The sequence below is a fragment of the Thalassophryne amazonica genome, chromosome 7, assembly GCF_902500255.1.
Source record: "Thalassophryne amazonica chromosome 7, fThaAma1.1, whole genome shotgun sequence".
Classification (NCBI taxonomy): domain Eukaryota; kingdom Metazoa; phylum Chordata; class Actinopteri; order Batrachoidiformes; family Batrachoididae; genus Thalassophryne; species Thalassophryne amazonica.
In genome coordinates, this window is record NC_047109.1 from 54,965,697 (window position 1) to 54,978,625 (window position 12,929).

General features: G+C 41.2%; 1 protein-coding gene across 3 annotated transcripts in view; it reads left to right on the forward strand.

Annotated features, from left to right (window-relative positions):
* lmna (lamin A) overlaps positions 1-12,929 on the forward strand; it is a 119,338-nt gene that overhangs the window by 97,850 nt on the left and 8,559 nt on the right. For all 3 annotated transcript variants that reach the window (XM_034174221.1, XM_034174219.1, XM_034174218.1), the window contains exons 11-12: positions 61-120; positions 254-421. In XM_034174221.1, the coding sequence (XP_034030112.1) occupies positions 61-120; positions 254-421 (228 nt within the window). The remainder of the gene's footprint in view (positions 1-60; positions 121-253; positions 422-12,929) is intronic.

The following is a 12,929-nucleotide window of genomic DNA, read 5'->3' on the forward strand; positions in this document are numbered from 1 at the left end:
CATCGCCTGCTGTTCTTGTTAACAGTAAATTCCTCAATTTTCTGCTTTATTCTCTTTTAGGAAATGGCCATGAGGAAAGTCACACGTACTTTATTCCATGATGATGAGGATGATGACACGGTACAGTCCGTTTCTCTTAAAATGATCCATTAAATTTGACGCCACCACATTATTCCACATTCTGGAGTGACACAAATTTCAGCTCCGTTGTTGTGCACCATTGATGTACCTTCGTGTGTGTCGCCTCCTGCAGGGAGCTCACAGCACGAGCGGCACCGAGAATGAGTACAATCTCCGGAGCCGTACTGTGATCTGTGACTCGTGCGGGCAGCCGTCAGAGCGTGGCTCCAGTACATGCGGCGGTCTGCCTGAGGGCCTTGTGGGACATTCCTTCTTCATGGGTAGCAACCAGCCAAGACAGGTACTGCATGGTTACACACCGTATAACGTGATGCAGCACTGTGGCTATCACCTTCAGTGATCCTGGTAATGCTGAAGAGTTTCTAACAGTAGACTGTTGGAGGCTGTAAGATGAAAAACGTGAAATACGTCTCTGGCACATGGAGCCTACTGTGAGTTTAAGCAAAAAAAAATTGTATTCGGTACCAAAGCTAACAATGAATATCTGCGTTTGTGTTCCTGTGGATAATATCCTTTCTGAAGTACATCAGAGAAGGCACGTGTCCCCCGTCTGTCACACAGACCATGTGGGTGTGTCACACAGATTAAAGCTGTGAATGTAGGTAATATGTCATAGAGGACTAAAATGAGCTTTTTCAGGCTGAACTGTTTATATCAGGACAGTTTCTGTTTGTAAAAATGCCGACCTGTGGGACTTTTAAGATGATGAACAAGGAACTCCAAACACATTTAACTATAAAAATAGATTTTCCTCAATTTGAATATTTTTAAAAATTACACTTTACCTTATATACATGGACAGAAGTATCAACCATGTAATAAAAATAAGGGGTGACAGACTGATTTTAGACTTTTTTCAAACTGTGTGGGACTGGGTTGTCCTAGGTAGACTGATGCTTAATGTTCTTTAAAAGATCATTAAATAAAAAGGGAATTAGATCTAATATTTCATCACTTTCTGTTGTGTCCATTTTATTCTTTTAAGTCACATAATTTTGGACAATCTTAATCTGTTATGGGATTTATAAGGTCTTCCATTCAGTTGTGAACAGACGTTCAAACTGTTGGATTTGAAAGCATATTGTTACATAATTAATCGTCTCCCTCCCAATTTTTCTGTACTTTGCTGCACTGCGAAACCGTCTGATAAGACCGATGACTAAGTTGTGCATATATTCATCAATCAATCAATCAATTTTATTTATATAGCGCCAAATCACAACAAACAGTTGCCCCAAGGCGCTTTATATTGTAAGGCAAGGCCATACAATAATTATGTAAAAACCCCAACGGTCAAAACGACCCCCTATGAGCAAGCACTTGGCGACAGTGGGAAGGAAAAACTCCCTTTTAACAGGAAGAAACCTCCAGCAGAACCAGGCTCAGGGAGGGGCAGTCTTCTGCTGGGACTGGTTGGGGCTGAGGGAGAGAACCAGGAAAAAGACATGCTGTGGAGGGGAGCAGAGATCAATCACTAATGATTAAATGCAGAGTGGTGCATACAGAGCAAAAAGAGAAAGAAACACTCAGTGCATCATGGGAACCCCCCAGCAGTCTAAGTCTATAGCAGCATAACTAAGGGATGGTTCAGGGTCACCTGATCCAGCCCTAACTATAAGCTTTAGCAAAAAGGAAAGTTTTAAGCCTAATCTTAAAAGTAGAGAGGGTGTCTGTCTCCCTGATCTGAATTGGGAGCTGGTTCCACAGGAGAGGAGCCTGAAAGCTGAAGGCTCTGCCTCCCATTCTACTCTTACAAACCCTAGGAACTACAAGTAAGCCTGCAGTCTAGTCCTTCTAGTCCCCATTAGTACTCTAGCTGCAGCATTTTGAATTAACTGAAGGCTTTTCAGGGAACTTTTAGGACAACCTGATAATAATGAATTACAATAGTCCAGCCTAGAGGAAATAAATGCATGAATTAGTTTTTCAGCATCACTCTGAGACAAGACCTTTCTAATTTTAGAGATATTGCGTAAATGCAAAAAAGCAGTCCTACATATTTGTTTAATATGCGCTTTGAATGACATATCCTGATCAAAAATGACTCCAAGATTTCTCACAGTATTACTAGAGGTCAGGGTAATGCCATCCAGAGTAAGGATCTGGTTAGACACCATGTTTCTAAGATTTGTGGGGCCAAGTACAATAACTTCAGTTTTATCTGAGTTTAAAAGCAGGAAATTAGAGGTCATCCATGTCTTTATGTCTGTAAGACAATCCTGCAGTTTAGCTAATTGGTGTGTGTCCTCTGGCTTCATGGATAGATAAAGCTGGGTATCATCTGCGTAACAATGAAAATTTAAGCAATACCGTCTAATAATACTGCCTAAGGGAAGCATGTATAAAGTGAATAAAATTGGTCCTAGCACAGAACCTTGTGGAACTCCATAATTAACCTTAGTCTGTGAAGAAGATTCCCCATTTACATGAACAAATTGTAATCTATTAGATAAATATGATTCAAACCACCGCAGCGCAGTGCCTTTAATACCTATGGCATGCTCTAATCTCTGTAATAAAATTTTATGGTCAACAGTATCAAAAGCAGCACTGAGGTCTAACAGAACAAGCACAGAGATGAGCCCACTGTCTGAGGCCATAAGAAGATCATTTGTAACCTTCACTAATGCTGTTTCTGTACTATGATGAATTCTAAAACCTGACTGAAACTCTTCAAATAGACCATTCCTCTGCAGATGATCAGTTAGCTGTTTTACAACTACTCTTTCAAGAATTTTTGAGAGAAAAGGAAGGTTGGAGATTGGCCTATAATTAGCTAAGATAGCTGGGTCAAGTGATGGCTTTTTAAGTAATGGTTTAATTACTGCCACCTTAAAAGCCTGTGGTACATAGCCAACTAATAAAGATAGATTGATCATATTTAAGATCAAAGCATTAAATAATGGTAGGGCTTCCTTGAGCAGCCTGGTAGGAATGGGGTCTAATAGACATGTTGATGGTTTGGATGAAGTAACTAATGAAAATAACTCAGACAGAACAATCGGAGAGAAAGAGTCTAACCAAATACCGGCATCACTGAAAGCAGCCAAAGATAACGATACGTCTTTGGGATGGTTATGAGTAATTTTTTCTCTAATAGTTAAAATTTTATTAGCAAAGAAAGTCATGAAGTCATTACTAGTTAAACTTAAAGGAATACTCTGCTCAATAGAGCTCTGACTCTTAGTCAGCCTGGCTACAGTGCTGAAAAGAAACCTGGGGTTGTTCTTATTTTCTTCAATTAGTGATGAGTAGTAAGATGTCCTAGCTTTACGGAGGGCTTTTTTATAGAGCAACAGACTCTTTTTCCAGGCTAAGTGAAGATCTTCTAAATTAGTGAGACGCCATTTCCTCTCCAACTTACGGGTTATCTGCTTTAAGCTGCGAGTTTGTGAGTTATATCACGGAGTCAGGCACTTCTGATTTAAAGCTCTCTTTTTCAGAGGAGCTACAGCATCCAAAGTTGTCTTCAATGAGGATGTAAAACTATTGATGAGATACTCTATCTCACTTACAGAGTTTAGGTAGCTACTCTGCACTGTGTTGGTATATGGCATTAGAGAACATAAAGAAGGAATCATATCCTTAAACCTAGTTACAGCGCTTTCTGAAAGACTTCTAGTGTAATGAAACTTATTCCCCACTGCTGGGTAGTCCATCAGAGTAAATGTAAATGTTATTAAGAAATGATCAGACAGAAGGGAGTTTTCAGGGAATACTGTTAAGTCTTCAATTTCCATACCATAAGTCAGAACAAGATCTAAGATATGATTAAAGTGGTGGGTGGACTCATTTACATTTTGAGAAAAGCCAATTGAGTCTAATAATAGATTAAATGCAGTGTTGAGGCTGTCATTCTCAGCATCTGTGTGGATGTTAAAATCGCCCACTATAATTATCTTATCTGAGCTAAGCACTAAGTCAGACAAAAGGTCTGAAAATTCACAGAGAAACTCACAGTAACGACCAGGTGGACGATAGATAATAACAAATATAAAACTGGTTTTTGGGACTTCCAATTTGGATGGACAAGACTAAGAGTCAAGCTTTCAAATGAATTAAAGCTCTGTCTGGGTTTTTGATTAATTAATAAGCTGGAATGGAAGATTGCTGCTAATCCTCCGCCTCGGCCCGTGCTACGAGCATTCTGGCAGTTAGTGTGACTCGGGGGTGTTGACTCATTTAAACTAACATATTCATCCTGCTGTAACCAGGTTTCTGTAAGGCAGAATAAATCAATATGTTGATCAATTATTATATAATTTACTAACAGGGACTTAGAAGAGAGAGACCTAATGTTTAATAGACCACATTTAACTGTTTTAGTCTGTGGTGCAGTTGAAGGTGCTATATTATTTTTTCTTTTTGAATTTTATGCTTAAATAGATTTTTGCTGGTTGTTGGTGGTCTGGGAGCAGGCACCATCTTTACGGGGATGGGGTAATGAGGGGATGGCAGGGGGAGAGAAGCTGCAGAGAGGTGTGTAAGACTACAACTCTGCTTCCTGGTCCCAACCCTGGATAGTCACGGTTTGGAGGATTTAAGAAAATTGGCCAGATTTCTAGAAATGGGAGCTGCTCCATCCAAAGTGGGATGGATGCCATCTCTCCTAACAAGACCAGGTTTTCCCCAGAAGCTTTGCCAATTATCTATGAAGCCCACCTCATTTTTTGGACACCACTCAGACAGCCAGCAATTCAAGGAGAACATGCGGCTAAACATGTCACTCCCGGTCCGATTAGGGAGGGGCCCAGAGAAAACTACAGAGTCCTACATTGTTTTTGCAAAGTTACACACCGATTCAATGTTAATTTTAGTGACCTGTTGGCGTAACCGGGTGTCATTACAGCCGACGTGAATTACAATCTTACCAAATTTACGCTTAGCCTTAGCCAGCAGTTTCAAATTTCCTTCAACGTCGCCTGCTCTGGCCCCCGGAAGACAATTGACTATGGTTGCTGGTGTCGCTAACTTCACATTTCTCAAAACAGAGTCGCCAATAACCAGAGTTTGATCCTCGGCGGGTGTGTCGTCGAGTGGGGAAAATGTGAACGGGTTGGCGGTGTACACGGGGCTTCTGTTTAGAACTACGCTTCCTCCTCACAGTCACCCAGTTGGCCTGCTTTCCCGGCTGCTCGGGATCTGCCAGAGGGAAACTAACGGCGGCTAAGCTACCTTGGTCCGCACCGACTACCGACTATATTCATCATAGAACCTACTGTAGAGAAACTGTATCAGCATGAATTACCAACCAATTCCCATTTAAGTCAAAATGGGAGCTTTGCTACTGTCAAGATATGAAGTTTGTAAAATGTGTAAAAAAAAAAAAAAAAAAAAAAAAAAAGTTTATAATTTTGCCTGGCCTGAAGAGGATTAACATATCAACTCAAGTATATATGTCAGATTTTTTTTCTGTTTACTTTTAAGTGATGGTACCATCATGTACACTTTCTGAACTATTTGTATCTACGATTGTATGTGACTCCTTACTCCTTTTAATGCTACGTTTACACATAACGACGACAAGTCACGAATGCCACGAAGTGCACATTCTTGGCCGCTGATCACGAATGTGATTATTCGGGGCAGAGGCGTCAGGTGTCCTCAGGAACTGCTGCAACCTGTTACCACACATTACGATTAATGGCACGTGTTGCTGGAGAATTATCAGGAACCATTACGCACGGTCAAGAATAGTGTTCCGTGTTGTTGCGCGTAACAGCGCATCGTTAAGTTCTGTCACGTTGTGAATTGTCTCCACACACACACCCATATTCATCCATCCTAATTCAGATTGCTCCAGTTTTTCAGAAGAACTTTGTGACTTCATGCGTGGTTGGGCTCTGTGCCATGGAGTGGCGCAGAGAGGAGGAGGAGGACAGCGCCAGATGTGTGGCCTCATGCGGCTCTCCTCTCGTGCATTTCCCAAACATCAGGCACATGCAGCAGGTGGAACACCTGCAGGAGCGCGCGGAAGAGCGCCGAAATTAGACTTTTAGCCGACTTGGTGTCAGCAATCAAACTGATTGCGGTGCAGCAGGGTTTAATTGTGCGCGCGCTTCTTCCTCCGCTGGACTGGAGGAGGTGCAGAGATGTCTGGCTGCACGTGAGTCTCCTCTCGCTCCTCTAGTTGCTCAGACTCGTTCTCCCGCTCATCGGTTACAACAGCAGGTGGAACACCTGCAGGAGCGTCCTGAGGAGCTTCAGCAGGAACTGTGGAACGACACTTGGAGCCGAGTTTAATTGTGCGCACATGACAGAAAACTGATTTGTCGTGGCGCGCAGTGAAATGTGACGCCGCGTTACAAGTCGTGTCAAAACTTGACAGTTTCCGTGTCACTTCGTAATAACGCGTGACAGTTTGGGCTCCAAGAACCATCACAGGAACCACTACGAACATTGTCACGTTCTATTAAGGATCAATACTCATCAAGACGGATCAATACGCTCAGTTGAGACCTCCATGACGTGAGACGAAATGAGGGTGGTGTGTGACATTCGTGGAAGATTTTTTGACAGGCAAAAACATGCTCCACGAATATCAAGAATATCATGCACCAACACGCCCTATTCAATTCAATTCAATTTTTTTTTTTATATAGCGCCAAATCACAACAAACAGTTGCCCCAAGGCGCTTTATATTGTAAGGCAAGGCCATACAATAATGATGTAAAACCCCAACGGTCAAAACGACCCCCTGTGAGCAAGCACTTGGCTACAGTGGGAAGGAAAAACTCCCTTTTAACAGGAAGAAACCTCCAGCAGAACCAGGCTCAGGGAGGGGCAGTCTTCTGCTGGGACTGGTTGGGGCTGAGGGAGAGAACCAGGAAAAAGACATGCTGTGGAGGGGAGCAGAGATCGATCACTAATGATTAAATGCAGAGTGGTGCATACAGAGCAAAAAGAGAAAGAAACAGTGCATCATGGGAACCCCCCAGCAGTCTACGTCTATAGCAGCATAACTAAGGGATGGTTCAGGGTCACCTGATCCAGCCCTAACTATAAGCTTTAGCAAAAAGGAAAGTTTTAAGCCTAATCTTAAAAGTAGAGAGGGTGTCTGTCTCCCTGATCTGAATTGGGAGCTGGTTCCACAGGAGAGGAGCCTGAAAGCTGAAGGCTCTGCCTCCCATTCTACTCTTACAAACCCTAGGAACTACAAGTAAGCCTGCAGTCTGAGAGCGAAGCGCTCTATTGGGGTGATATGGTACTACGAGGTCCCTAAGATAAGATGGGACCTGATTATTCAAAACCTTATAAGTAAGAAGAAGAATTTTAAATTCTATTCTAGAATTAACAGGAAGCCAATGAAGAGAGGCCAATATGGGTGAGATATGCTCTCTCCTTCTAGTCCCCGTCAGCACTCTAGCTGCAGCATTTTGAATTAACTGAAGGCTTTTTAGGGAACTTTTAGGACAACCTGATAATAATGAATTACAATAGTCCAGCCTAGAGGAAATAAATGCATGAATTAGTTTTTCAGCATCACTCTGAGACAAGACCTTTCTAATTTTAGAGATATTGCGTAAATGCAAAAAAGCAGTCCTACATATTTGTTTAATATGCGCTTTGAATGACATATCCTGATCAAAAATGACTCCAAGATTTCTCACAGTATTACTAGAGGTCAGGGTAATGCCATCCAGAGTAAGGATCTGGTTAGACACCATGTTTCTAAGATTTGTGGGGCCAAGTACAATAACTTCAGTTTTGTCTGAGTTTAAAAGCAGGAAATTAGAGGTCATCCATGTCTTTATGTCTGTAAGACAATCCTGCAGTTTAGCTAATTGGTGTGTGTCGTCTGGCTTCATGGATAGATAAAGCTGGGTATCATCTGCGTAACAATGAAAATTTAAGCAATACCGTCTAATAATACTGCCTAAGGGAAGCATATATAAAGTGAATAAAATTGGTCCTAGCACAGAACCTTGTGGAACTCCATAATTAACTTTAGTCTGTGAAGAAGATTCCCCATTTACATGAACAAATTGTAATCTATTAGACAAATATGATTCAAACCACCGCAGCGCAGTGCCTTTAATACCTATGGCATGCTCTAATCTCTGTAATAAAATTTTATGGTCAACAGTATCAAAAGCAGCACTGAGGTCTAACAGAACAAGCACAGAGATGAGTCCACTGTCCGAGGCCATAAGAAGATCATTTGTAACCTTCACTAATGCTGTTTCTGTACTATGATGAATTCTAAAACCTGACTGAAACTCTTCAAATAGACCATTCCTCTGCAGGTGATCAGTTAGCTGTTTTACAACTACCCTTTCAAGAATTTTTGAGAGAAAAGGAAGGTTGGAGATTGGCCTATAATTAGCTAAGATAGCTGGGTCAAGTGATGGCTTTTTAAGTAATGGTTTAATTACTGCCACCTTAAAAGCCTGTGGTACATAGCCAACTAACAAAGATAGATTGATCATATTTAAGATCGAAGCATTAAATAATGGTAGGGCTTCCTTGAGCAGCCTGGTAGGAATGGGGTCTAATAAACATGTTGATGGTTTGGATGAAGTAACTAATGAAAATAACTCAGACAGAACAATCGGAGAGAAAGAGTCTAACCAAATACCGGCATCACTGAAAGCAGCCAAAGATAACGATACGTCTTTGGGATGGTTATGAGTAATTTTTTCTCTAATAGTTAAAATTTTGTTAGCAAAGAAAGTCATGAACTCATTACTAGTTAAAGTTAATGGAATACTCAGCTCAATAGAGCTCTGACTCTTTGTCAGCCTGGCTACAGTTGTGAAAAGAAACCTGGGGTTGTTCTTATTTTCTTCAATTAGTGATGAGTAGAAAGATGTCCTAGCTTTACGGAGGGCTTTTTTATAGAGCAACAGACTCTTTTTCCAGGCTAAGTGAAGATCTTCTAAATTAGTGAGACGCCATTTCCTCTCCAACTTACGGGTTATCTGCTTTAAGCTACGAGTTTGAGAGTTATACCATGGAGTCAGACACTTCTGATTTAAAGCTCTCTTTTTCAGAGGAGCTACAGCATCCAAAGCTGTCTTCAATGAGGATGTAAAACTATTGACGAGATACTCTATCTCCCTTACAGAGTTTAGGTAGCTATTCTGCACTGTGTTGTTATATGGCATTAGAGAACATAAAGAAGGAATCATATCCTTAAACCTAGTTACAGCGCTTTCTGAAAGACTTCTAGTGTAATGAAACTTATTCCCTACTGCTGGGTAGTCCATCAGAGTAAATGTAAATGTTATTAAAAAATGATCAGACAGAAGGGAGTTTTCAGGGAATACTGTTAAGTCTTCTATTTCCATACCATAAGTCAGAACAAGATCTAAGATATGATTAAAGTGGTGGGTGGACTCATTTACTTTTTGAGCAAAGCCAATAGAGTCTAATAATAGATTAAATGCAGTGTTGAGGCTGTCATTCTCAGCATCTGTGTGGATGTTAAAATCGCCCACTATAATTATCTTATCTGAGCTAAGCACTAAGTCAGACAAAAGGTCTGAAAATTCACAGAGAAACTCACAGTAACGACCAGGTGGACGATAGATAATAACAAATAAAACTGGTTTTTGGGACTTCCAATTTGGATGGACAAGACTAAGAGACAAGCTTTCAAATGAATTAAAGCTCTGTCTGGGTTTTTGATTAATTAATAAGCTGGAATGGAAGATTGCTGCTAATCCACCGCCCCGGCCCGTGCTACGAGCATTCTGACAGTTAGTGTGACTCGGGGGTGTTGACTCATTTAAACTAACATATTCATCCTGCTGTAACCAGGTTTCTGTTAGGCAGAATAAATCAATATGTTGATCAATTATTATATCATTTACCAACAGGGACTTAGAAGAGAGAGACCTAATGTTTAATAGACCACATTTAACTGTTTTAGTCTGTGGTGCAGTTGAAGGTGCTATATTATTTTTTCTTTTTGAATTTTTATGCTTAAATAGATTTTTGCTGGTTATTGGTAGTCTGGGAGCAGGCACCGTCTCTACGGGGATGGGGTAATGAGGGGATGGCAGGGGGAGTGAAGCTGCAGAGAGGTGTGTAAGACTACAACTCTGCTTCCTGGTCCCAACCCTGGATAGTCACGGTTTGGAGGATTTAAGAAAATTAGCCAGATTTCTAGAAATGAGAGCTGCTCCATCCAAAGTGGGATGGATGCCGTCTCTCCTAACAAGACCAGGTTTTCCCCAGAAGCTTTGCCAATTATCTATGAAGCCCACCTCATTTTTTGGACACCACTCAGACAGCCAGCAATTCAAGGAGAACATGCGGCTAAACATGTCACTCCCGGTCCGATTGGGGAGGGGCCCAGAGAAAACTACAGAGTCCGACATTGTTTTTGCAAAGTTACACACCGATTTAATGTTAATTTTAGTGACCTCCGATTGGCGTAACCGGGTGTCATTACTGCCGACGTGAATTACAATCTTACCAAATTTACGCTTAGCCTTAACCAGCAGTTTCAAATTTCCTTCAATGTCGCCTGCTCTGGCCCCCGGAAGACAATTGACTATGGTTGCTGGTGTCGCTAACTTCACATTTCTCAAAACAGAGTCGCCAATAACCAGAGTTTGATCCTCGGCGGGTGTGTCGTCGAGTGGGGAAAAAACGGTTAGAAATGTGAACGGGTTGGCGGTGTACACGGGGCTTCTGTTTAGGGCTACGCTTCCTCCTCACAGTCACCCAGTCAGCCTGCTTTCCCGGCTGCTCGGGATCTGCCAGGGGGGAACTAACGGCGGCTAAGCTACCTTGGTCCGCACCGACTACAGGGGCCTGGCTAGCTGTAGAATTTTCCACGGTGCGGAGCCGAGTCTCCAATTCGCCCAGCCTGGCCTCCAAAGCTACGAATAAGCTACACTTATTACAAGTACCATTACTGCTAAAGGAGGCCGAGGAATAACTAAACATTTCACACCCAGAGCAGAAAAGTGCGGGAGAGACAGGAGAAGCCGCCATGCTAAATCGGCTAAGAGCTAGTAGCTACGCTAAGCTAGCGGATTCCTAAAAACACGCAAAGTGAATAATGTGTAAATAATTTAGAGGTGATTCAGCAGAAGGAGTGCTTTAGTTAAGGCACGTAAAGATTACACTGGGAAACAAATCGTAATCTAGATAACTAGATCAATCTAACTGCGCAGATTAAACAGCTAACAGATACAGAAAAACACCGCTGTGCTCCGGAACAGGAAGTGATACAATACCGCAGTGAGAGCCAACCACCAGTAGTAAGAAACCTATTCAGATGCATAAAGTCACATTAAGAATGTCAGGAATGTGTCACGAATGACAGAAAAATGACATTCGTAACGGGTCTTATGTGTAAACACACCTTAATATTCAGTTAAAGCAAAATTACATTTGTTAGATTTTTTTTCCCCTCATAATTATAGGTCTATATTCATTATTTGTTGGCTACGACACATTATTTTTGTTGTTTATACTGATGTCTTGTATGACCTCTATTTTGTTTATTTTATAACCAAATATTATAACCAGCTAGCTAGCCACTGCTGAGGTCTCAGTGAGCTAGCTGTGCTCACTGAGACCTTCAAAGCAGCAGAAATGTTTCTGCACCCTTTTTCCAGATTTGTGCCTCGAGACAATCCTGTCTTGGAGGTCTACAGACAATTCCTTTGACATCATGCTTGGTTTGTGCTCTGACGTGCACTGTCAACTGTAGGACCTTATACAGTTCGTTCCAAAAGTATTTGGCCCCTTTTTTATTTCACACATTTTAATTTGTTTATGCCATTTCAAATACTAAAACTACAAAGACATAAAAAATTCTAAAATTATCATCCTTAAATCTGAACTCAGAGCAAATCTCTACAACTTGAATACAACCCCTGGCAATAATTATGGAATCACCGGCCTCGGAGGATGTTCATTCAGTTGTTTAGTTTTGTAGAAAAAAAGCAGATCACAGACATGACACAAAACTAAAGTCATTTCAAATGGCAACTTTCTGGCTTTAAGAAACACTATAAGAAATCAGGAAAAAAAAATTGTGGCAGTCAGTAACGGTTACTTTTTTAGACCAAGCAGAGGGAAAAAAAATATGGACTCACTCAATTCTGAGGAATAAATTATGGAATCACCCTGTAAATTTTCATCCCCAAAACTAACACCTGCATCAAATCAGATCTGCTCTTAGTCTGCATCTAAAAAGGAGTTATCACACCTTGGAGAGCTGTTGCACCAAGTGGACTGACATGAATCATGGCTCCAACACGAGAGATGTCAATTGAAACAAAGGAGAGGATTATCAAACTCTTAAAAGAGGGTAAATCATCACGCAATGTTGCAAAAGATGTTGGTTGTTCACAGTCAGCTGTGTCTAAACTCTGGACCAAATACAAACAACATGGGAAGATTGTTAAAGGCAAACATACTGGTAGACCAAGGAAGACATCAAAGCGTCAAGACAGAAAACTTAAAGCAATATGTCTCAAAAATTGAAAATGCACAACAAAACAAATGAGGAACGAATTGGAGGAAACTGGAGTCAACGTCTGTGACCGAACTGTAAGAAACCGCCTAAAGGAAATGGGATTTACATACAGAAAAGCTAAATGAAAGCCATCATTAACACCTAAACAGAAAAAAACAAGGTTACAATGGGCTGAAGAAAAGCAATCGTGGACTGTGGATGACTGGATGAAAGTCATATTCAGTGATGAATCTCGAATCTGCATTGGGCAAGGTGATGATGCTGGATGTTTGGGGATGATGAAATCATTTTTCAAGATGATAATGCATTTTGCCATAGAGCAAAAACTGTGAAAACATTCCTTGC